Here is a 26,847-nt window from a genome sequence, read left to right on the forward strand (position 1 = left end):
TAAAAGGACATACTGCTCTAAATGCTTTGAAGAAGGAGCCTCTCTCAACATTTTGGGCACATACATACAACCTTTCAGGGAACTTACTTTGGTACATGTTCCAGATTATTTTAAGAAAAAAAATCAGCTGCCTTACTTGTCAATACACAAATTCTAGATCATCTAGTGAATCCTAGAATTTCAGTGCTAATACAAGTTCCTCCCCCTTTTGAGTTAGGTTTATGTAGCCAGGAAGTCTCCAAAATCAGTACTGTCATCACAGGTTATTGATATTGTGACAACAAGAACCATTTAAATACCTGAGACACAGCCTTCAGAAATGGCCCCAAGTAGAATTTAATGAACATCTAGAGGTCCCAGATGGTCATCTCAGTTAGATCTAGACAGAAGTTGCTGAAGCCTCCTATTCCAGACTGAAAGCCTGGGTGTATCTGTCAGCAGCATCTCTTTGTGAGATGATTGCTCCAGCACATGGGTCTTGAGATACCAACAAAATGTGGTAAAATAAAAAAGGAATCTGGGGCATTCTCATCTGGTGAAGCTAGTGGTTCCACCTTCCTCATGGACTTTTCATAACAGAAATGCAAAACTTCTTTGAAGGCTGGATTCCAACAGTTCATCCCAATTGGCCTCTGATTTCACTTCAGAAGAGTGGCTACCAGGAGGGAAGAGAGTTAAGAATCATATCCAGGAACCAACACATCCTAATACTACAGATAAACTACTAATCAGATTAAACTTGAGAATAAGAAAGAAAAGAGAATGTGTTAAATTCATATCAGGTACTCAGCAATATCCTAATTTTATCTCATCTAATTCCCACATGTCTGATATTATCCTCATTATCTCACAGGTGCAGAAACAGAGACACAAATTTAAAAACTTGCCCAAGGTACTACAGGGAGTGTATTGGAGCTTGTGTATAGAAACAGTCTGTCTAACTACAAAGTCAATGTTCTTCCTACTGCATCATACCATGAGTCAAGAATAGCTCCCTAACCCACTTTTAGAGAAAAGAGGCATTTAATATGCTCTAGTCTCCTAAAGCAGCACCCAGGTATCAGCTCTTAGGAGAGTTCATTGAGAAACCCAAAAATCAGGGCTCCTAAGAGTCCCACCACAGAGAAAGTGCTTGGTTGTTATGACAGGCACAGCCCCACTTGGGCCCTAAGGCAATTCCTCACGGAATTCCATTTGAACATGATAGGAAGCCAAAGCAGAAGTACTTTAAGTTAACTCATGCTTGAACAGGATGAGCCATGGAAACAAAATCCAGCTGATATTCAGTGAAGAAAAAAACAAAAGCTGGTACTTCCATAGGTATAATGATAGCTATTTTTAACATTCCAAGTTATTGCTTCTGCCTCAAGACAATCTAATGGCCAATAATGCACCAGGTTCACCAAATGGACCTAAAATTGAAGAGAACTCAGAATAGTATAAATGTGGAATGAGCAGAGAGTGATGAGATAAGTAGATTAGGTCAAGAAGGAGGCCCAAACCCAGAGAAATGGTATAGCTGAGACTGCACCCTAGCTCCAGGTTCCAGGATTCTGCTTCACTGGACTAAACTGTCTTTCAGAACCCAGGCAGGCAAAAATCTCTGCAGGTGTCATCCAATCAATTCTTAGAGATCATCACTTTGGTTCCTTTCCAAAAAGTGGAGCTCTGGTAGGACCCTAACTGTTTCTGAGAGTTCCAGCTGAAATGGTCTGACATGGATTCTCTTGTGGACCACTAACACCTCTTTGTGCTTATTACAGAGGGAAAACTGAAGCACTGCCAAGTGAGGTAAATTATTTAAGGACACAGATACCATGACAAGCCTGACTTGGTTGCACAACTCCATAACGATACTAAAAACAACTTAATTGTACAACTTAAAAGGTTGAATTTTATGGTGTGTAAATTAATCTCAACAAAACTGTTATTTTTTAAATAAAAATAATCATGAGTTATCATGCTTTACACAGAGAAGTAGTAATTCTGCCTTTAAAGCAGCAGCTACTGTTGGCCTCTAACTTAATTTTACCTAACATGATTGAGAGCCTCCTACATGTGATATTATCTTAAGCAACCTCCACTAATGAGGTCAGTGTTTTATTCCCACTTTTATAAAGTTGGAAAACTGAGGCTCAGAGGATTAAAGAACTTGCCAAGGAACATAACCAGGAAATGATAGAGCTCAGATTGGAGCTCAAAGTCATTCTCACTGCTATTCTTCCCCTGTTAGCAAGTCAGAAGAAGAGAAACCTGAACACACAGAACATACAAGAGTGCATAGTGGAGTTCCAAAGAGGCAAGCAGTGGAACTGGCTTCAAAGTTCTAAGCTGGAGTTACCATGCAAGTGGGGCTTTAAAACCTGTCTTGGTGTGGAGTCTGGGCTCTGAAAAATCTTCCTGACATTGCAGTCATCTCAGCAAAAACAAGCACAGCTCCAAAAGATGCCTACCATTGAAAATGACCACAGTATCCAGGGGACAATACAACTTTCTGCATGGCCATTTTGGTGTAAGTCTCCCTGGCTATGGGAGTAATGGGTATATCTCAGTGATGTAACCATTATTTTGTGAACAGAGACCCATTCTAAGTATTTACTAAATTCTAGGCACTATCTAGATAGTGGGGTGAATAATTTAAGATGGCTTCCCTGGAGGATCACCCAGATAGTAATCAACCTTCCTCACCCCCAAGTATGTGTTATAGATGTGGTTATAGATGTGCCCAACTTTCAGAAATAGCATGGGTTTCTGTCTCAGTGTTCCCAATTACTAGCCTTGATTTTGGACAAATTATTAAATTTCTCTATGCTTTCATTACCTTATTTGTAAAATGAGAATGGCATTAATATTGACCTTACAGAGTTACTGTAAAGAATAAATAGATAAGGGCACCTGGGTGGCTCAGTTAATTAAGTATCTGCCTTCAGCTCAGATCATGATCCCAGTGTCCTAGAATCAAGTCCCACATTGAGCTCCTTGCTCAGAGGGGATGCTGCTTCTCCCTCTGCTTGTGTCTGCTCTCTCTCTCTCTCTCTCTCTCTCTTTCAGTCAAGTAAGTAAATTCTTTTCAAAAAAACTTTAAAAAAAGAATAAATAAATAAATAAATATGTAAAGCCAGCATGCCTAGAAGATAGAGAAGATAGTAAGTACTTAAGTAATGACAGCTGTTATCTTCAGCAGAAGCAGAAGAATCATCACCTGGTGGTAAAGTACAGAATAGCTGCATCTCCATGCCTAATACAACTTTCTGATCATTTTCACTTCTGTAAGATATTATATTCGATAGATTTTATATATATAAATGACGTTTGCCCAAGGGCCTAGGTCCAAAGCTGCCAGATAACCAATGGATAGCAAGATGACAGAAAAAAATCCTAAGAAGAAAGTTCACTCTAGATTCACCCTGAACAGTTCTTAAAACATCACTTTTGTGTATAACCTATTAATGCATACTCTTGTAGCTTAGAAAAAAGCCTTTATGGGGCCAAAGAATATTTGTTTTTTTATTATGTTAAGTTATTCAGTACATAGTTTTTATCTTGTCTTCCTGGCTGACAGTACTCCATATATCACTCTTTTGTACTTTTTGTGCTTGGGTGGGCCTGACACTCCTAAAACAGTGCATAAATTTTCTACATAATAGGTGTATGTGATAGATATACAGAGGTAAGCTAATATGATGGTTAAGGAGGGCATGTATTGCATGGAGCACTGGGTGTGGTGCATAAACAATGGATCTTGGAACACTGAAAAAAATAAAATTTAAAAAAAGAGAGAAAAGACCTTATAATAAGGCAGCTACAGATTCAAACCCCAATTCCTCCAACTACAGACTGTGTGACCTTGAAGAAGACTCATGCTTCTTAATGATTTCTCATGGAATAAACAATCAAATCTCATAGAAATCTTATAAAGATTAAATGAGATGAAATTTGAAAAATATTCAGCACAATATCGAGCACATAGTAAATTCTCAATAACTGGTAGTTATTATTATTGCAAAAAAGATATCAATTAGGTAAGGCTCATGGCCTATGTTCATTTTCAATTGAATATGCATTCACTACACAGCTATCAAGTATCTTACACTTCATTACTTATTGTGGGTACTAAATAAAAGGAATGAACTACACGAGTCCTCAAAAATATATTCTCTGATTTTCACAAGTGTATGACCCTGAACAAAGTGTCCTACAACATGTCCTCATACTGGAAGTTGAACCAGCACCATCCTTTTTGCAATCACCTCAAAGATAAGAATGTGAAGAAGTAGGAAGATAAACATGACAGAGGTGGGGTTAGATTTGATTAGAAATGAATCAGTAGTCCATCCCACAGAGGAGAGCACCCACACATTTTAAGCTATATAAAGGCCACTATCTCAATCCACTGGTCACCCTGCAAGCTGCATCAGGATTTATCCTACGTGTTCCTTTGGTGAACCAGGTGAGAGAAAATTCATCCAGCTACATTGATGGATATTTGGTTGATTGTTGTCCACATTAGAAATTCAGGAGTAAGAGTTAAGTCAGAGTTAATATATATTTGGCCATTTAATTCTTGTTTCTTTTTCTTTTCTTTTTGTTTATTTATTTGGTTAGTTTCATTTATCCTGGGGTCTTTTAGAATAAATTTCTTATTGCCAAGATGAATAATGCAAGAAATTCACCTTCTTCTAGACTATTCCACACTCTCTTCCTAGTATTTTGTATGCCATTTTTTTTCCTGGGTTGGCCAGCTGAAGTAGAGAGGAGGCCAGCACTGGTGTAGAGTCCCTTCCCTGTTCAATGTCAGTGCCTCAGTCTCTAAGATCCAGTCATCCACTAGGAAATGTACTGTCTGCATTGCTGAGCCTTTCTCCCTGGTTATTGAAAAAGAATAAGATTGAAGTGTTTAGTTGACGCTGAGATTAGGATAGTTCCTGAGCTCTTCTGAGGGCTATCTCATGGTTATGAATCACCAAGGTAATGGGTAACTTGCTCATTGTTTATTTGCTGAAGGCCTTAACAATCCTGTTTAGTTTCTACTGTCCAGAGGAGAAATGGTTATGATACAAGGTCTGTCACTTTTGACTCAAAAGAACCAGTGAAACTAACCAGAGAGACTGGGACAATACATCTGTGTGGTTCTAGAAACTGTGGAAGCTCCAGGACAACACCCAGAACACCAAAGTACACAAAGTGTAGAGACATTATGTAAGGACTATATTCATCCAGGACATAGAGATCGGAGCTCTAATCCTAGTTCAGTCAGCAACAATGACTTGATCTTATCTAAGTAACTCAAAATTAACAATTTTCACTGTATTGAAAGATCCCTAACTCATCCTTACGTGTTGAAGTATTTTAGGTGGTTTTTTTTATTTCTTTTCAGCATAACAGAATTCTTTGTTTATGCACCACACCCACTTCTCCATGCAATACAATAGTATTTTAGGTTTAAAAGAGACAAGAGATTTGAAAAATCATCATGATTATTATTAAAATCAGAATTGTTTCTAAATTTTTTAAAAAGAACATGAATAATAGCATCTTTTGTTTCTTTTTCTCTACAGGTTCACTTAAACTTGCAAAAAGATGACTGACCTCTTGAGAAGTGTTGTCACGGTCATTGATGTTTTCTACAAATACACCAAGCAAGATGGGGAATGTGGCACACTGAGCAAGGATGAACTAAAGGAACTTCTGGAGAAAGAGTTCCGTCCAATTCTGAAGGTGAGAACCCATACACCAGGACTAAAGGCTTCTAGAGTCTTGTAAATTCTCTGTTATGTGACCAAAGATTAGCTAAAAAGTACACACTCTCGGGGCGCCTGGGTGGCTCAGTGGGTTAAGCCGCTGCCTTCAGCTCAGGTCATGATCCCAGGTCCTGGGTTCGAGCCCCGCATCGGGCTTTCTGCTCAGCAGGGAGCCTGCTTCCTCCTCTCTCTCTGTCTGCCTCTCTGCCTACTTGTGATTTCTCTCTGTCAAATAAATAAATAAAATCTTTAAAAAAAAAAATTTTAAAAGTACACACTCTCAATGGTTTTTGGATCAACTCTAGGAGTGTACTTTTCGGGGACATCAGAAAGTCTTCTGGGACACTATTTTTAGAAAGGTGAAGGTTTTTTCATTTTCCTGTGCATATCCACCATGTAGGCCTTCAGACTTTTTCATGCCTCCAGGTTTCCCCTTCTGAAAAAAACAGAATATAAATGTGTGCTAAAACATAAAAGATTGCCCTTTCAAATTTGGGATAAAAAGTATAGAGATGGAAACATCTACAGGGAGAGCTGAGCAAGTAGCCAGGATGACTAAAAACTGCAAACAAGAGAGTATTTCTTCCATCTACTTGGGAAGAACTCAGCTATTACCTTTAAAATGATAGATTCTAACAGAATATATCAGCATATAATGTTTAAAATGCATGTAAAACTAAAATATACCAGGTACCAATTTGATGCTATACCTGAGTACTAGTCCGCTAGCTGAGGTCCTTGAGCTGTATTCTGCTGGGATTCCTGATAGATTTTATTCTTTTCCATTACTGCTTCTCACCTGCTGGGTCCTATTAGGCTGATTTAGTTTAAAGTAACACTTGACTGGATTTAAAATACCTAATGTTAAACATCCACAATTCCACAGCTCTACCTGAATATGTTACCTTCCTATGTGGGCTAGGCTGACTAGGTCTTCTTTGGTATGTCACCTATATACAGAACCCAGATGATCCAGATACAGTGGATGTTATCATGCACATGCTAGATCGAGATCATGACCGAAGACTGGACTTTACTGAGTTTCTTCTGATGGTATTCAAGCTGGCTATGGCCTGCAACAAGGTTCTCAGCAAAGAATACTGCAAAGCTTCAGGGTCAAAGAAGCATAGCCATGGTCATCGACACCAAAAGGAAGAAAGTGAAACAGAAGAGGAAGAAGAAGACACACCAGGACAGAAATCAGGTTACAGACATTCAAGATGGAGTGAGGGAGAGGAGCATGGTTATGGTTCTGAGGGCTTAAGGGGAGCTAGGAAACATAGACATGGGTCAAACTCCAAGAGGCTGGGAAGGCAAGGTGGTTTATCTAGCTCAGGAAACCAAGAGCAATTTGAGAAAAGACACCATTGGTCTAGCTCTGGTCACTCATGGAGTAGTGGCAAAGAAAGACATGGTTCCAGCTCTGAGGAGCTAGGAGAAAGAAGAAACAAGTCACACGTTAGCCCCTCTAGGGAATCTGAGAAAGAATATGAATCTGGATCTAGATTAAAGAGCAGGAGAAGGAAAGGACATAGTGGTCTGTCACATGGATTGGATGCTAGTGGACATGAATCAAACTCTACTCAGTCAAGACAGAGTGGAGGACAAAAGCTTGGATCTAGTTCTAGAGGCTCAGGAGATAATGGAAGGCAAAACTATGCATGCGGTTCCAGCAACTCATGTGGGTGTGGAAGGCCACAAAATGTTTCTACTTCTTGTCAGGAAGGTAGATTTGGAGGGCAAGGGAATCAATCTAACTGTACCCAGTCAGGATGTCAGTCAGGAAGTAGTGGTGGACTAGGTCATGGATGTATTTCAGGTCAGTGCTCTGGATATGGTCAATATGAGTCTAGCTCCTGCAGCCAGTCTTCTAGTCAGGAAGAATATGGATCTAGAGCATGTGGTCAAACACAGAACTATGGAAAACAACAGAGAACAGGTTCAAGTCAGTCCTCTTGCTGTGAACAATATGGGTCTGGAACAAGTCTGCCTTCTAGCTATGGTCAACATGGACATGGTTCTTGTGGACACTTTTCAAACTCTCATCAAAAAGGGTCAGGTTCAAGTGAATTTTCTAAATGTGGACAACATGGGTCTGGCTCTGGGCAGTCCTCTGGCTTTGGACAACACAGATCAGGCTCAGGTCAATCCACTAACTTTGGATATGGCTCTGGTTCATGCCAGACCTCTGGTTTTGGACAACATGAGTCTGGCTCAGGACAGTCCTCTTGCTTTGGCCAACATGGGCCAAGCTCAGGACAGGCCTCTGGCTTTAGCCAGCATAGGTCTGGCTCAGGAAAGTCCTCTGGCTATGAACAATATGAATCCAGCTCAGGTCAGTCTTCTAGATTTGGAAAACAGGAATCTGGTTCAGGACAGTCCTCTGGTTTGGGTCAGCATGGGTCTACCTCAGGACAGTCCTCTGGTGTTGGAAAACATGGGTCTGGCTCAGAGCACTCATCTGGTGCGAAACAGACCTCCGGCTTTGGAGAACACAGAACTGGCTCAGGACAGTCCTTTGGTTCTGGACAACATGGGTCTGGTTCTCATCAATCTACCTCTGCAAAACATAGATATGGCTCAGGTCAATCTTCTAGCTTTGGATATGGATCTAGTAAACATCACTCTCCTGCTTCTGGGACTGGCTCAGGTCATTCTTTGGAATTTGAACAACATGAGTCTAGATCAGGTCAGTCTACCTACGGCAAACATGGTTCCAGGTCAAGGAAATCCTCCAGTTCTGGCTCTAGGTCATCCTCAGGCAAGTCCTCTACACATAGTCAACATGGATCCAACTCAAGGCAGTCATCTAGCTATGATCAACATGAATTGACCTCAGGTCAATCCTCTGGCTATGATAAACATGACTCTAGGGTACAGGAAAAAGAACGCTATGAGACTAGTTCAGGAAAAGGGTCTCCAAAATCTGGAACAACAATATCAGATTCAGCTGAGAGTCAAACAAGGAAAAGAGATGAAGGCAGACAGGGGAAAACTCAAGGACAGTCAGGAGAGAGGAGTACAAATGGCCACTCCAGTCATGGACAAGCCACCAGGACAGAATCCAGTAAGACTAACAGAAGGGATTCTAGTGTCAGTGAGAACAGTGACAGTGAAAGGCACTCAGGAGCACCACACACACACACAAGATCCTCTCATAGCCACTCAGGATCTCAACATGGAGAGTCAGGATCCACAGCTAGAGGGAGACAGAGCCAGTCAGGAGACACGAGCAGAAATAGTGAGTCTCGACATGATCAAGCCACCAGGACAGAATCCAGTAGGACTAGAAGGGGAAATACTGTCAGTGAGTCCAGTGACACTGAAAGGCACTCAGGAGCTTCACAGACACTAGCAGGATCCCCTCATAGCCACTCTGGATCTCAACATGGAGAGTCAGGATCCATACCTAGAGAGAGACAGGGAACTAGTCGAGGAAAGTCAGGAGACACCAGGGTACATAGTGGGTCTGGACATGGTCAAGCCACCAGGACAGAATCCAGTAAGACTGCAAGAAGGGGATCTAGTGTCATTGAGGCTAGTGACACTAAAAGGCACTCAGGAACATCACAGACACTCGCAGGATCCCCTCATAGCCACTCTGGATCTCAACATGGAGAGTCAGGATCTACAGCTAGAGGGAGACAGGGAACTAGTCATGGCCAGTCAGGAGATACCAGGGGACATAGTGGGTCTGGGCATGGTCAAGCCACCAGGACAGAATCCAGTAGGACTACAAGAAGGGATTCTAGTGTCAATGATTCCAGTGACACTGAAAGACACTCAGGAGCCCCACAGACACACGCAGGATCCCCTCATAGCCACTCTGGATCTCAACATGGAGAGTCAGGATCTACAGCTAGAGGGAGACAGAGAACTAGTCATGGCCAGTCAGGAGATACCAGAGGACATAGTGGGTCTGGGCATGGTCAAGCCACCAGGACAGAATCCAGTAAGAGTACAAGAAGGGGTTCTAGTGTCAGTGATTCCAGTGACTCTGAAAGGCACTCAGGAACCTCACAGACACACACAGGATCCCCTCATAGCCACTCTGGATCTCAACATGGAGAGTCAGGATCTACAGCTAGAGGGAGACAGGGAACTAGTCATGGACAGTCAGGAGACACCAGGGGTCATAGTGGGTCTGGGCATGGTCAAGCTACCAGGACAGAATCCAGTAAGACTGCAGGAAGGGGATCTAGTGTCAGTGATTCCAGTGACACTGAAAGGCACTCAGGAACCTCACAGACACACGTAGGATACCCGCATAGCCACTCTGGATCTCAACATGGAGAGTCAGGATCTACAGCTAGAGGGAGACAGGGAACTAGTCATGGCCAGTCAGGAGATACCAGGGGACATAGTGGGTCTAGGCATGGTCAAGCTACCAGGACAGAATCCAGTAAGACTGCAGGAAGGGGATCTAGTGTCAGTGATTCCAGTGACACTGAAAGGCACTCAGGAACCTCACAGACACTAGCAGGATCCCCTCATAGCCACTCTGGATCTCAACATGGAGAGTCAGGATCTACAGCTAGAGGGAGACAGGGAACTAGTCATGGCCAGTCAGGAGATACCAGGGGACATAGTGGGTCTAGGCATGGTCAAGCTGCCAGGACAGAATCCAGTAAGAGTACAAGAAGGGGTTCTAGTGTCAGTGATTCCAGTGACACTGAAAGGCACTCAGGAACCTCACAGACACACGTAGGATCCCCTCGTAGCCATTCAGGATCTCAACATGGAGAGTCAGGATCTACAGCTAGAGGGAGACAGGGAACTAGTCATGGCCAGTCAGGAGATACCAGGGGACATAGTGGGTCTCGGCATGGTCAAGCTAGCAGGACAGAATCCAGTAAGACTGCAGGAAGGGGATCTAGTGTCAGTGATTCCAGTGACACTGAAAGGCACTCAGGAACCTCACAGACACACGTAGGATCCCCTCATAGCCACTCTGGATCTCAACATGGAGAGTCAGGATCTACAGCTAGAGGGAGACAGGGAACTAGTCATGGACAGTCAGGAGACACCAGGGGACATAGTGGGTCTGGGCATGGTGAAGCCACCAGGACAGAATCCAGTAAGACTGCAGGAAGGGGATCTAGTGTCAGTGATTCCAGTGACACTGAAAGGCACTCAGGAACCTCACAGACACACGTAGGATCCCCTCATAGCCACTCAGGATCTCAACATGGAGAGTCAGGATCTACAGCTAGAGGGAGTCAGGGAACTAGTCATGGCCAGTCAGGAGATACCAGGGGACATAGTGGGTCTCGGCATGGTCAAGCTAGCAGGACAGAATCCAGTAAGACTGCAGGAAGGGGATCTAGTGTCAGTGATTCCAGTGACACTGAAAGGCACTCAGGAACCTCACAGACACACGTAGGATCCCCTCATAGCCACTCTGGATCTCAACATGGAGAGTCAGGATCTACAGCTAGAGGGAGACAGGGAACTAGTCATGGACAGTCAGGAGATACCAGGGGACATAGTGGGTCTAGGCATGGTCAAGCTAGCAGGACAGAATCCAGTAAGACCGCAGGAAGGAGATCTAGTGTCAATGATTCCAGTGACACTGAAAGGCACTCAGGAACCTCACAGACACACGTAGGATCCCCTCATAGCCACTCTGGATCTCAACATGGAGAGTCAGGATCTAAAGCTAGAGGGAGACAGGGAACTAGTCATGGACAGTCAGGAGATACCCGGGGACATAGTGGGTCTGGCCATGGTCAAGCTACCAGGACAGAATCCAGTAAGACTGCAGGAAGAGGATCTAGTGTCAGTGATTCCAGTGACACTGAAAGGCACTCAGGTCCCTCACAGACACACGCAGGATCCCCTCATAGCCACTCTGGATCTCAACATGGAGAGTCAGGATCTACAGCTAGAGGGAGACAGGGAACTAGTCATGGCCAGTCAGGAGATACCAGGGGACATAGTGGGTCTGGGCATGGTGAAGCCACCAGGACAGAATCCAGTAAGACTGCAGGAAGGGGATCTAGTGTCAGTGATTCCAGTGACACTGAAAGGCACTCAGGAACCTCACAGACACACGTAGGATCCCCTCGTAGCCACTCAGGATCTCAACATGGAGAGTCAGGATCTACAGCTAGAGTAAGTCAGGGAACTAGTCATGGCCAGTCAGGAGATACCAGGGGACATAGTGTGTCTCGGCATGGTCAAGCTAGCAGGACAGAATCCAGTAAGACTGCAGGAAGTGGATCTAGTGTCAGTGATTCCAGTGACACTGAAAGGCACTCAGGTACCTCACAGACACACGCAGGATCCCCACATAGCCACTCTGGATCTCAACATGGAGAGTCAGGATCTAAAGCTAGAGGGAGACAGGGAACTAGTCATGGACAGTCAGGAGATACCCGGGGACATAGTGGGTCTGGCCATGGTCAAGCCACCAGGACAGAATCCAGTAAGACTGCAAGAAGGGGATCTAGTGTCAGTGAGGCTAGTGACACTAAAAGGCACTCAGGAACATCACAGACACTCGCAGGATCCCCTCATAGCCACTCTGGATCTCAACATGGAGAATCAGGATCTACAGCTAGAGGGAGACAGGGAACTAGTCATGGCCAGTCAGGAGATACCAGGGGACATAGTGGGTCTGGGCATGGTCAAGCCACCAGGACAGAATCCAGTAGGACTACAAGAAGGGATTCTAGTGTCAATGATTCCAGTGACACTGAAAGACACTCAGGAGCCCCACAGACACACGTTGGATCCCCTCATAGCCACTCTGGATCTCAACATGGAGAGTCAGGATCTACAGCTAGAGGGAGACAGAGAACTAGTCATGGCCAGTCAGGAGATACCAGAGGACATAGTGGGTCTGGGCATGGTCAAGCCACCAGGACAGAATCCAGTAAGAGTACAAGAAGGGGTTCTAGTGTCAGTGAATCCAGTGACTCTGAAAGGCACTCAGGAACCTCACAGACACACACAGGATCCCCTCATAGCCACTCTGGATCTCAACATGGAGAGTCAGGATCTACAGCTAGAGGGAGACAGGGAACTAGTCATGGACAGTCAGGAGACACCAGGGGTCATAGTGGGTCTGGGCATGGTCAAGCCACCAGGACAGAATCCAGTAAGACTGCAGGAAGGGGATCTAGTGTCAGTGATTCCAGTGACAATGAAAGGCACTCAGGAACCTCACAGACACACGTAGGATCCCCTCATAGCCACTCTGGATCTCAACATGGAGCGTCAGGATCTACAGCTAGAGGGAGACAGGGAACTAGTCATGGCCAGTCAGGAGATACCAGGGGACATAGTGGGTCTAGGCATGGTCAAGCTGCCAGGACAGAATCCAGTAAGACTGCAGGAAGGGGATCTAGTGTCAGTGATTCCAGTGACACTGAAAGGCACTCAGGAACCTCACAGACACACGTAGGATCCCCTCATAGCCACTCTGGATCTCAACATGGAGAGTCAGGATCTACAGCTAGAGGGAGACAGGGAACTAGTCATGGACAGTCAGGAGATACCCGGGGACATAGTGGGTCTGGGCATGGTCAAGCTACCAGGACAGAATCCAGTAAGACTGCAGGAAGGGGATCTAGTGTCAGTGATTCCAGTGACACTGAAAGGCACTCAGGAACCTCACAGACACACGTAGGATCCCCTCGTAGCCACTCAGGATCTCAACATGGAGAGTCAGGATCTACAGCTAGAGGGAGACAGGGAACTAGTCATGGACAGTCAGGAGATACCAGGGGACATAGTGGGTCTAGGCATGGTCAAGCTAGCAGGACAGAATCCAGTATGACTGCAGGAAGGAGATCTAGTGTCAGTGATTCCAGTGACACTGAAAGGCACTCAGGTACCTCACAGACACACGCAGGATCCCCACATAGCCACTCTGGATCTCAACATGGAGAGTCAGGATCTAAAGCTAGAGGGAGACAGGGAACTAATCATGGCCAGTCAGGAGATACCAGGGGACATAGTGGGTCTGGGCATGGTCAAGTCACCAAGACAGAATCCAGTAGGACTACAAGAAGGCGTTCTAGTCTCAGTGATTCCAGTGACACTGAAAGGCACTCAGGAATCTCACAGACACACGCAGGAACCCCTCATAGTCACTCTGGATCTCAACATGGAGAGTCAGGATCTACAGCTAGAGGGAGACAGGGAACTAGTCATGGCCAGTCAGGAGATACCAGGGGACATAGTGGGTCTAGGCATGGTCAAGCTACAAGGACAGAATCCAGTAAGACTGCAGGAAGGGGATATAGTGTCAGTGATTCCAGTGACACTGAAAGGCACTCAGGAACCTCACAGACACACGCAGGATCCCCTCATAGCCACTCTGGATCTCAACATGGAGAGTCAGGATCTACAGCTAGAGGGAGACAGGGAACTAGTCATGGACAGTCAGGAGACACCAGGGGACATAGTGGGTCTGGGCATGGTGATGCCACCAGGACAGAATCCAGTAAGACTGCAGGAAGGGGATCTAGTGTCAGTGATTCCAGTGACACTGAAAGGCACTCAGGAACCTCACAGACACACGTAGGATCCCCTCGTAGCCACTCAGGATCTCAACATGGAGAGTCAGGATCTACAGCTAGAGGGAGTCAGGGAACTAGTCATGGCCAGTCAGGAGATACAAGGGGACATAGTGGGTCTCGGCATGGTCAAGCTAGCAGGACAGAATCCAGTAAGACTGCAGGAAGGGGATCTAGTGTCAGTGATTCCAGTGACACTGAAAGGCACTCAGGTACCTCACAGACACACGCAGGATCCCCTCAGAGGCACTCTGGATCTCAACATGGAGAGTCAGGATCTAAAGCTAGAGGGAGACAGGGAACTAATCATGGCCAGTCAGGAGATACCAGGGGACATAGTGGGTCTGGGCATGGTCAAGTCACCAGGACAGAATCCAGTAGGACTACAAGAAGGCGTTCTAGTCTCAGTGATTCCAGTGACACTGAAAGGCACTCAGGAACCTCACAGACACATGCAGGATCCCCTCATAGTCACTCTGGATCTCAACATGGAGAGTTAGGATCTACAGCTAGAGGGAGACAGGGAACTAGTCATGGTCAGTCAGGAGATACCAGGGGACATAGTGGGTCTAGGCATGGTCAAGCTACCAGAACAGAATCCAGTAAGACTGTAGGAAGGGGATCTAGTGTCAGTGATTCCAGTGACACTGAAAGGCACTCAGGTCCCTCACAGACACACGCAGGACCCACTCATAGCCACTCTGGATCTCAACATGGAGAGTCAGTATCTACAGCTAGAGGGAGAAAGGGAACTAGTCATGGACAGTCAGGAGACACCAGGGGACATAGTGGGTCTGGGCATGGTGAAGCCACCAGGACAGAATCCAGTAAGACTGCAGGAAGGGGATCTAGTGTCAGTGATTCCAGTGACTCTGAAAGGCACTCAGATCCCTCACAGACACACGCAGGATCCCCTCATAGCCACTCAGGATCTCAACATGGAGAGTCAGGATCTACAGCTAGAGGGAGACAGGGAATTAGTCATGCCCAGTCAGGAGACACCAGGGGACATAGTGGGTCTGGGCATGGTCAAGTCACCAGGACAGAATCCAGTAAGACTGCAAGAAGGGGATCTAATGTCAGTGATTCCAGTGACACTGAGAGGCACTCAGGAGCCCCACAGACACACACAGGATCCCCTCATAGCCACTCTGGATCTCAACATGGAGAGTCAGGATCCATAGCTAGAGGGAGACAGGGAACTAGTCATGGCCAGTCAAGAGATACCAGGGGACATAGTGGGTCTAGGCATGGTCAAGCTAGCAGGACAGAATCCAGTAAGACTGCAGGAAGGGGATCTAGTGTCAGTGATTCCAGTGACACTGAAAGGCACTCAGGAACCTCACAGACACACATAGGATCCCCTCGTAGTCACTCTGGATCTCAACATGGAGAGTCAGGATCTACAGCTAGAGGGAGACAGGGAACTAGTCATGGCCAGTCAGGAGATACCAGGGGACATAGTGGGTCTAGGCATGGTCAAGCTAGCAGGACAGAATCCAGTAAGACCACAGGAAGGGGATCTAGTGTCAATGATTTTAGTGACACTGAAAGGCACTCAGGTCCCTCACAGACACACGCAGGATCCCCTCATAGCCACTCTGGATCTCAACATGGAGAGTCAGGATCTACAGCTAGCGGGAGAGAGGGAAATAATCATGGCCAGTCAGGAGATACCAGGGGACATAGTGGGTCTGGCCATGGTCAAGCTTCCAGGACAGAATCCAGTAGGACTACAAGAAGGGGATCTAGTCTCAGTGATTCCAGTGACACTGAAAGGCACTCAGGAGCCTCACAGACACACACAGGATCCCCTCATAGCCACTCTGGATCTCAACATGGAGAGTCAGGATCTACAGGTAGAGGGAGTCAGGGAACTACTCATGAACAGTCAGGAGATACCGGGGGACATAGTGGGTCTGGCCATGGTCAAGCCACCAGGAGAGAATCCAGTAGGACTACAAGAAGGGGATCTAGTCTCAGTGAGGCTAGTGACACTGAAAGGCACTCAGGAGCCCCACAGACACACACAGGATCCCCTCATAGCCACTCAGGATCTCAACATAGAGAGGCAGGATCCATAGCTAGAGGGAGACAGGGAACTAGTCATGGCCAGTCAGGAGATACCAGGGGACATAGTGGGTCTGGGCATGGTCAAGTCACCAGGACAGAATCCAGTAGGACTACAAGAAGGCGTTCTAGTGTCAGTGATTCCAGTGACACTGAAAGGCACTCAGGAGCCTCACAGACACATGTAGGATCCCCTCATAGCCACTCAGGATCTCAACATGGAGAGTCAGGATCCATAGCTAGAGGGAGACAGGGAACTATTCATGGCCAGTCAGGAGATACCCGGGGACATAGTGGGTCTGGGCATGGTCAAGTCACCCGGACAGAATCCAGTAAGACTACAAGAAGGGGATCTACTGTCAGTGAGTCCAGTAGCACTAAAAGGCACTCAGGAGCCCCACAGATACATGCAGGATCCTCTCATAGCCACTCAGGATCTCAACATGGAGAGTCAGGATCTACAGCTAGAGGGAGACAGGGAACTACTCATGGCCAGTCAGGAGATACCAGCGGACATAGTGGGACTCAGCATGGTCAAGCCATCAGGTCAGAATCCAGTAGGTCTCCAAGAAGTGGATCCAATGTCAGTGAATCTAGTGATAATGAAAGGCACTCAAGAGCATCATCAAGGAACTCAGTTTCTAGCCATGTACATTCCAGGTCTTTCCCTACACCCACAGTTTCTGATACAACTGGAAGGTATGAGTCAAGCACTGAGCAGGCGGGAGATCGTTCTAAACAATCAGTCATAGATCAAGAGCAGACATCAGTTCAGAAGCAACCAGTTTCTAGACATACACAGAATTTTGGATCCTCCCTAGAATCTAAAGGAGACAAATCTACATATTCAGGCTCTGTTCAAGGGCAGAACACATCTTCCCATAAGCAATTAGGAACTGACACAATAGAGAGACATGGGTCCAACCATACACAGTCACATGAAACTCATAGGCAGTCCAAGGACAGCATAAGGAATCAGTTACATAGCAGTCATCACCGATCTAGAGTAAGTCATTCCCAGTCTCAGAGTAGTGGAAGACACCGACATGAATCAGGTCAAGGTTGGAAACACGGCAGTTATGGGAGTGCAGAATATGACTATGGGCAGTCTGGGTATGGACCTTCTGGAGGTAGCAGAACAAGCAGCCGCAATTCTAGCCCTTTGAGGTCATTGGATCTAGCTGCAAACAATCACATTTCTACCCGTGGACAATCAGTTCCTACATTTGACCATACAGGATCAAAAGCAACTGAAATAATAGGAAGACAAAGTTCAAGTCATGGACAGCCAACTTATTCCCATAATCAGTCTGGAACCAATGTAAGTAGAAGGCAGGGATCTATTCATGGGCATTCAGCAGTAAGTCATGAACCATCAAGTGACACCTATTTTCAATCTGGGAAGCATAGGCAGCCAAGCAGCCATTCTGTACCCAGCCATGGACAGTCCATATCAGCTCACAGCTATTCAGAATCTAGTTCAACTCTAGGGCATGGATCCCATAGTGATAATAAAGAGCATTCAGAAGATTGGGGGGAACAAATTCATGAACCATCAGAATCTAGGCATGGACAGTCAGAATTCAACAATGTAGGTATACTTGGATCCAGCCAGGAGAATGTGGGAGATATATCTTCTAATGAGCAGGTAAGATCTAGCACAAGTTTAGGAAGACAGGGATCAATTAAGAGACAACCTGGAGACATCCAAGGTCAATCTGGATTCAGCACCAATGAAAGAAATGTATATAACCATGGACAATCAAGTGACAGCTATAGGCAGTCAGTTGACAGCAGAAGCAAAAGTCAAGGATTCATTTCTAGTCACTCTCATGATAGCCAAGACCCTACAGGAACTGAAGAATATGGGTATAGATATTCATCAAGCAGTACAATCATGTGGAGGGGGGGGGAGCAAAAGCAAGGGCCTGAATCAAATTTGTTAGGAAGCATCAGAATATATTGTCAGGATATGGATGATAAACAGGCAGGAAACATGGATGCCAAAGGTTGCCATAAAAGGGAGAGAACAGAATCAGGTTCCTTTTACTTAGACAGCAACACTCCACTCTATGAATATGTCCAAGAACAAAGGTGTTATTACTTTGAATAATCATTTGAAGCCAACAGAAAACAAACTAACTCAAGATAAGAGATAACCCAAGAAGAAATGAGAATATAACATGGAATTAAGATATTTACCATGATCCTTTCTTTTGTTACTGGGAACATATATCTGTTCTTTTATTCAACAGTAGCACGTACTCTATTCCTCTTGTTTGGTGCAGGGTTTTTTGGAAGGCTCCATGATCACTAAGCTCTTTGGATAGAAAACAGTGAATCAAAGAAATAATAGCTCTTGGAACTCTATTCAGAAATATATGACAAAGTGATTTGACTGCTTTGGGATAAAGTAAGCATTTTTTTTAAATGTCTAAGACTTTTGGACTTCCCAGATTTTATTTTAATTGACATTGACAAACCTATCCAAGGAGCTAAGAAACATGATTTTGGAGCCACAATATTCCTAATAACATTATAACACATTCCATGTCCTGAGCAAAGAATGTTATAGTAGCTGATGAGTCAGAATATTTGCATCTTTTTTGCCACAACTGGAACATCATACGATTACTTTTGAATTTATTGTCATGAACTCCTTGCATAAAAATGTTCAATAAACTTTCCAACAAGTATAGTTTCTCTCCTTTTTCATCTTCACAAACAAGCAAAGCTCCCTGCCATGGGATCAGATACACATTTCTTTTCTTTTTTTTAATTTAAATTCAATTAATTAACATATAATGTATCATTAGTTTTGGAGGTACAATTCAGTGATTGATCAGTTGCATGTAACACCCAGTGTTGATTACTTCAAGTACCTTCCATAATGCCCACTGCCCAATTATCCCATTCCCTCATCCATCTCCCTTCCCACAACCCTCAGTTGTTTGGTTTTTTTTCCCCACATTTAAGAGTCTCTTATGGTTTGCATCCCTCTCTGTTTTTATCTGATTTTGTTTTTCTTTCCCCTCTCCTATGTTCCTCTGTTTTGTTTCTAAAATTCAACATATGAGTGAAATCATATGCTATTTGTCTTTCTCTGACTTATCTTGCTTAGCATAAGTCCCTGTAGTTTCATCCACATCATTGCAAATGGTAAGATTTCATTCTTTTACGTGGTTGAGTAGTATTCCATCATATAGATATATATAGATGTGTGTGTGTGTGTGTGAGATATATATATATATCTACCTCACATCTTCTTTATTGATTCATTGTCAATAGACATCTAGGTTCTTTCCATACTTTGGCTATTGTCAACACTGCTGCCATAAACATAGCATTTTCTTCCAACTTCACTTTTGCAATTCAAAATAAAGTGAAATTCATCAATGAGTGTTCAAGATAACAAATGTTATACTATAAATGTACATTATCATTAACCCTAAATAATAATCAATTCATACAAATCTATCCATCACCATTCATTCTCTGAATAAACACTAATTATCAAAGCATCACTAGACATTGCTGCTATAAACATTGAGTGTATATGTCCTTTTAAATCACTATGTGGGTATCCTTTGGATAGATACATAGTAGTGCAATAGCACCAATGTCCACAATGGCCAAAATATGGAAAGAGCCCAGATGTCCATTGATAGATAAATCAATGAAGAAGAGGTGTGGTGTATATATACAACGGAATATTACTCAGCCACCAAAAAGAATGAAATCTTGCCACTTGCAAAGACATGGATGAATCTAGAGAGAACTAAGCTAAGCAAAATAAGTCAGTCAGAGATAGAAAAATACCATATGATTTCATTCATATGTTGAATTTAAAAAACAAAACGGGGCACCTGGGTGGCTCAGTAGTTTAAGCCACTGCCTTCGGCTCAAGTTCCCTCTCACTCTCTCTGCCTGCCTCTCTGCCTACTTGTGATCTCTGTCAAATAAATAAATAAAATCTTTAAGTAATAATAATAATAATAAATAATAAATTAAAAACAAAACAGAGGAACATATGGGAAGGGAAACAAAAATAAAATCAGATAAAAACAGAGGGAGACAAACCATAAGAGACTTAATTGGAGAAGAAGTCAAGATGGTGGAGAAGTAGCAGGAGATCAGCTAGATAGCTTATCAAACCATTCCAAAGACCTACAAATCCAACAGGAGATCAAAGAGAAGAAGAGCAGCAATTCTAGAAACAGAAAATTGACCACTTTCTGAAAGGTAGGACCAGCGGAGAAGTGAATCCAAAGCAACAGGAAGATAGACCATGGGGGGAGGGGCTGGCTAATGGCAAGTGGCAGAGCAACAGAGCACAAAATCAGGACTTTTAAAAGTCTGCTCCACTGAGGGACATCACTCCAGAGGCTAAACCGGGGTGAAGCCCATGCAGGGACAGTGTGGCCTCAGGTCCTGTGGGGTCACAGAAGGATCAGGGGTGTCTGAGTGTCACAGAGCTCACAGGTATTAGAGTGGGGAAGCTGGCTACAGAGACAGAGCCGAGGAGTGAGCTCTCAACTCGGGGTTACCTTGAACCATAATCCGTGGCACAGGCCACTGCTCTCTGAGTGGTGTCCCCACAAGATCCAGAGAGACCCCCCTGGAAGAGCTCAGGGATCTGTGGGGTTCAGAGACTCCAGGTGGAGCTGTGTGCCAGAGACAGAGATTCTTGGTCACAGGCTGGGTGATTTCGGAGCACAGCTGGAGGCCAGCGAGACGGGAGTGATTAAGCACTTTTCTCTGAGGGTGCACTGAGGAGTGGGGCCCCGAGTTCTTGGCTCCTCTGGGCCAGAGATTGGGAGGCTTCCATTTAAATTCCTGTCCTCCAGAACTCTACTGAAAGCATTCAGGGAACAAAAGCTCCCAAAAGCAAACCAGAGGGGAATACTTAGACTGGCCCCTGGTAAGGGCGGTGCAATTCTGCCTTGGGCAAAGACACTTGAGAATCACCACAACAGACCCCTCCCCCAGAAGATCAACAAGAAATCCAGCCAAGACCAAGTTCACTTACCAAGGAGAACAGTGGAATTCCAGAGGAGGAGAAAGCAAAGCATGGAATTCATGGCTTTTTCCCCATGATTCTTTAGTCTTGCAAAGTTAATTAATTTATTTTATTTTATTTTTTGTTCTTCTGCTAATTTTTTTAACTTTTTAACTTTTACACTTTCCTCTTTTAACATTTTTAAACTAGTTTATCTTAACAAACTTAACAATACCTTTCATTAAAAAAATAATCTTTTTTGAAACTTCATTATTATACTAATATTTTATCCTTCATTGTATCTAACTTTATTTTTTATATACACATAGGGTTTTTTCTTCTAAAATATTTGGGGTGCAAATTCTTCTAATAGATCAAAATACACCCTAAATCTAGCACTGGGCTTGTTCTAGTATCCAGCCCGAGCAAATTCTCTCCACTTTATTTTTCTTTATTCTCCCAACCAACTTACTTATCAACTCTTTTTTTCAAAATTTAAAAATTTTTTTTTCATTTTTATAATCATATTCCATCCCTCCATTGTGTTTACCCTTATATATGTTTTTCATTCTTCAAATTGTTGGGAGGTAGTTTTCTAAAAGACCAAAATACTCCCAAAATTAAGTGGGTGACACTGTTCTAGTCACCAGTCTAATATATATATATATATATATATATATATATATATATATATATATATATTTACATTTTAATATTTTTCTTTGTTTTCTTTTTTTAATTTTTTTTCTGAACTTCTTTTTATCCCCTTTGTCCCCCCCTATGATTTGGGGTCTCTTCTGATTTGGTTAAAGCACATTTTCCTGGGGTCTTTGCCACTCTTTTAGTATTTTATTTGCTCCTTCATATATTCTTATCTGGACAAAATGACAAGGCTGAAAAACTCACCACCAAAAAAAAAGAACAAGACGCAGTACCAAAGACTAGGGACCTAATCAATATAGACATTGGTAATATGTCAGATCTGGAGTTCAGAATGACGATTCCCAAGGTTCTAGCCTGGCTCAAAAAAGGCATGGAAGATATTAGAGAAACCCTGTCTGGAGAAATAAAGCTCTTTCTGGAGAAATTAAAGAACTAAAATTCAACCAAGTTGAAATCAAAAAAGCTATTAATGAGGTGAAATAAAAAATGGAGGCTCTTACTGCTAGAATAAATGAGGCAGAAGAAAGAATTAGTGATATAGAAGACCAAATGACAGAGAATAAAGAAGCTGAGCAAAAGAGAGACAAACAACTCCTGGACCACGAGGGGAGAATTCAAGAGATAAGTGATACCATAAGATGAAACAACATTAGAATAATTGGGATTCCAGAAGAAGAAGAAAGAGAGAGGTGAGCAGAAGATATATTAGAGGGAATTATTGTAGAGAATTTCCCTAATATGACAAAGGGAACAAGCATCAAAATCCAGGAGATGCAGAGAACCCCTCTCAAAATCAATAAGAATAGGTCCACACCACGTCATGTAATAGTAAAATTTACAAGTCTTAGCGACAAAGAGAAAAACCTGAAAGCAGCCCAGGACAAGAAGTCTGTAACATAGAATGGTAAAAATATTAGATTGGCAGCGGACTTATCCACAGAACCTGGCAGGCCAGAAAGAACTGGAATGGTATATTCAGAGCACTAAATGAGAAAAATATACAGCCAAATACTTAATCCAACTGGGATGTCGATGAAAAAAGGAGAGATTAAAAAGCTTCCAGAACAACCAAAAATTAAAAGAATTTGCAAGCATCAAACCATCCCTACAGGAAATATTGAAAGGGGTCCTCTAAGCAAAGAGAGAGCCTAAAAGTAGTATTTCAGAAAGGAACAGAGACAATATGCAGTAATAGTCACCTTACAGGCAATACAATGGCACTAAATTCATGTCTCTCAATAGTTACCCAGAATGTAAATTAGCTAAATACCCCAATCAGGGTATCAGAATGGATAAAAAAACAAGACCCATCGATATGCTGTCTATGAGAAACTCATTTTATATCCAAAGATAACTCCAGATTTAAAGTGAGGAGGTGGAAAACCATTTGCCATGCTAATGGACATCAAAAGAAAGCTGAGGGGGCAATCTTTATACCAGATAAATTACATATTAAGCCAAAACTACACTAAGAGATGAGGAAGGAAGAACAGTATATAATACTTTAAGGGTCTGTCCAACAAGAAGATCTAACAATTTTAAATATCTTTGCTCCTAACATGGGAGCAGCCAAGTATATAAACCAATTAATAACAAAATCAAAGAAAAAAATCAACCATAATACAATAATAGTATGGGACTTTAACACCCTCCTCACTCAATTGGACAGATCATCTAAGTAAAAGACTAACAAGGAAATAAAGGGTTTAAATGACACACTGGACCAGATGGACATCACAGATATGTTCATAACATTCCATTCCAAAGCAACAGAATACACAGTCTTCTCTAGTGCATATGGAACATTCTCCAGAATAGATCACATCCTGAGTCACAAATCAGGTATCAACTAGCATAAAAAGATTGGGGTCATTCCTTGCAAATTTTCAGACCACAATGCTCTGAAACTAGAACTCAATCACAAAAGGAAAATTGGAAAGAACTCATTACATGGAGGCTAAAGAGCATCTTACTAAAGAATGAATGGGTCAACCAGGAAATTAAAGAAGAATTGAAAAAAATCATGGAAACAAATGAAAATGAAAACACAACTGTTCAAAATCTTTGAGACACAGCAAAGGTGGTCTAGAGAGGAAACTATACAGCAATACAAGCCTTTCTCAAGAAACAAGAAAGTTCTCAAATACACAACTTAACACTACACCTAAAGGAGCTGGAGAAAGAACAAAAAAGAAAGACTAAACCCAGCAGGAGAAGAGAAATCATAAAGATCAGAGCAGAATTCAATGATTTAGAAACCAAAAAAACAATAGTACAAATCAACAAAACTTCAAGCTGCTTCTTTGAAAGAATTAATAAGATTGATAAATCCATGGCCAGACTTACGAAAAAGAAAAGAGAAAGGACCCAAATCAATAAAACCATGAATGAAAGAGGAGAGATCACAACCAACATCAAAGAAATACAAACAATTATAAGAACATACTATGAGCAAATCTACACCAACAAATTTGACAATCTGGAAGAAATGGATGCATTCCTAGAGACATATAAACTACCACAACTGAACCAGGAAGAAATAGAAAACCTGAACAGACCCATAACCAGTAAGGAGATTGAAACAGTCATCAAAAATCTCCAAACAAACAAAAGCCCAGGGCCAGACGGCTTCCCAGGGGAATTCTACCAAACATTTAAAAAAGAATTATTTCCTATTCTCCTGAAACTGTTCCAAAAAATAGAAATGGAGAGAAAACTTCCAAACTCACTTTATGAGGCCAGCATCACCTTGATCCCAAAACCAGACAAGGATCCCATCAAGAAAGAGAACTACAGACCAATATCCTTCATGAACACAGATGCAAAAACTCTCACCAAAATACTAGCCAATACGATCCAACAGTACATTAAAAGGATTATACACCACAACCAAGTGGAATTTATTCCAGGGCTGCAAGTTTGGTTCAACATCCGCAAATCAATCAATGTGATACAATGCATTAATAAAAGAGAGAATAAGAACCATATGATATTCTCAATAGATGCTGAAAAAGCATTTGACAAAGTACAGCATCCCTTCCTAATCAAAACTCTTCAAAGTGTAGGGATAGAGGGCACATACATCAATGTTATCAAAGCCATCTATGAAAAACCCACTGCAAATATCATTCTCAATGAAGAAAAACTGAGAGCTTTTCTGCTAAGGTCAGGAACACAGCAGGGATGTCCATTATCACCACTGCTATTCAACATAGTACTAGAAGTCCTAGTCTCAGAAATCAGACAACAAAAAGAAATTAAAGTCATCCAAATCCGCAAAGAAGAAGTCAAACTATCACTCTTTGCAGATGAAATGATAATATATGTGGAAAACCCAATAGACTGCACTCCAAAACTGCTAGAACTTGTACAGCAATTCAGTAAAGTGTCAGGATATAAAATCAATGCACAGAAATCAGTTGCATTTCTCTACACCAACAATAAGACAGAAGAAAGAGAAATTAAGGAGTCAATCCCATTTACAATTGCACCCCAAACCTTAAGATACCTAGGAATAAACCTAATGAAAGAGACTAAGAATCTATACTCAGAAAACTATAAAGTACTCATGAAAGAAATTGAGGAAGACACAAAGAAATGGACAAATGTACCATACTCATGGATTGGAAGAATAAATATTGTGAAAATGTCTATACTACCTAAAGCAATCGACACATTTAATGGAATCCCTATCAAAACCTCATCCATTTTTTTCAAAGAAATGGAACAAACAATCCTAACATTTATATGGAACCAGAAAAGACCTCGAATAGCCAAAGGAATATTGAAAAAGAAAGCCAAAGTTGGTGGCATCACAGTTCCGGACTTCAAGCTCTATTACAAACCTGTCATCATCAAGACAGTATGGTACTGGCACAAAAACAGACACATAGATCAATGGAACAGAAAAGGGAGCCCAGAAATAGACCCTCAACTCTATGGTCAACTAATCTTCAACAAAGCAGGAAAGAATGTCCAATGGAAAAAAGACAGCCTCTTCAATAAATGGTGTTGGGAAAATTGGACAGCCACATGCAGAAAAATGAAATTGGACCATTTCTTTACACCACACACCAAAATAGACTCAAAATGGATGAAGGACCTCAATGTGAGACAGGAATCCATCAAAATCCTTGAGGAGAACACAGGCAGCAACCTCTTCGACCTCAGCTGCAGCAACTTCTTCCTAGGAACATCACAAAGGCAAGGGAAGCAAGGGCAAAAATGAACTATTGGGATTTTATCAAGATCAAAAGCTTTTGCACAGCAAAGGAAACAGTGAACAAAACCAAAAGACAACTGACAGAATGGGAGAAGATAATTTTCAAAGCACATATAAAGAACTTATCAAACTCAACACCCAAAGAACAAATAATCCAATCAAGAAATGGGCAGAGGACATGAACAGACATTTCTGCAAAGAAGACATCCAGATGGCCAACAGACACATGAAAAAGTGCTCCACATCACTCGGCATCAGGGAAATACAAATCAAAACCACAATGAGATATCACCTCACACCAGTCAGAATGGCTAAAATTAACAAGTCAGGAAATGACAGATGCTGGTGAGGATGTGGAGAAAGGGGAACCCTCGTACATTGTTGGTAGGCACAAGCTGGTGCAACCACTCTGGAAAACAGCATGGAGGTTCCTCAAAATGTTGAAAATAGAACTACCCTATGACCCAGCAATTGCACTGCTGGGTATTTACCCTAAAGATACAAACGTAGTGATCCGAAGGGATACGTGCACCCGAATGTTTATAGCAGCTATGTCTACAATAGCCAAACTATGGAAAGAACCTAAATGTCCATCAACAGATGAATGGATAAAGAAGATGTGGTATA

General features: G+C 42.9%; 2 protein-coding genes across 2 annotated transcripts; both read left to right on the plus strand.

Annotated features, from left to right (window-relative positions):
• Positions 1-4,408: 4,408 nt before the first annotated feature.
• On the plus strand, positions 4,409-10,674 carry LOC125097318 (filaggrin-2-like). Its single transcript, XM_047724895.1, has 5 exons — positions 4,409-4,450; positions 5,559-5,718; positions 6,702-8,860; positions 9,521-10,368; positions 10,463-10,674. Exons 2-5 carry the CDS (start codon positions 5,581-5,583, stop codon positions 10,672-10,674), a joined length of 3,357 nt encoding a protein of 1,118 aa, XP_047580851.1. The 5' UTR covers positions 4,409-4,450; positions 5,559-5,580.
• Positions 10,675-11,379: 705 nt separating this feature from the next.
• LOC125097319 (filaggrin-like) lies at positions 11,380-19,021 on the plus strand. The gene is made up of 2 exons (XM_047724896.1): positions 11,380-11,795; positions 11,933-19,021. The coding sequence occupies exons 1-2, from the start codon at positions 11,380-11,382 to the stop codon at positions 18,447-18,449; spliced, it is 6,933 nt and encodes a 2,310-aa protein (XP_047580852.1). The 3' UTR covers positions 18,450-19,021.
• Positions 19,022-26,847: the final 7,826 nt, after the last annotated feature.

Source organism: Lutra lutra, chromosome 4, assembly GCF_902655055.1.
Source record: "Lutra lutra chromosome 4, mLutLut1.2, whole genome shotgun sequence".
Classification (NCBI taxonomy): Eukaryota; Metazoa; Chordata; class Mammalia; order Carnivora; family Mustelidae; genus Lutra; species Lutra lutra.

Coding starts and splice junctions, on each gene's coding strand:
- LOC125097318 (XM_047724895.1), top strand. CDS start 5,581: ATGACTGACCTCTTGAGAAGTGTTGTCACGGTCATTGATGTTTTCTAC. Junction 5,719..6,701: donor AGTTCCGTCCAATTCTGAAG/GTGAGAACCCAT, acceptor ACCTATATACAG/AACCCAGATGATCCAGATAC. Junction 10,369..10,462: donor AGCTGCCAGGACAGAATCCA/GTAAGAGTACAA, acceptor ATCCCCTCGTAG/CCATTCAGGATCTCAACATG.
- LOC125097319 (XM_047724896.1), top strand. CDS start 11,380: ATGGAGAGTCAGGATCTAAAGCTAGAGGGAGACAGGGAACTAGTCATG. Junction 11,796..11,932: donor CAGGAACCTCACAGACACAC/GTAGGATCCCCT, acceptor TCAAGCTAGCAG/GACAGAATCCAGTAAGACTG.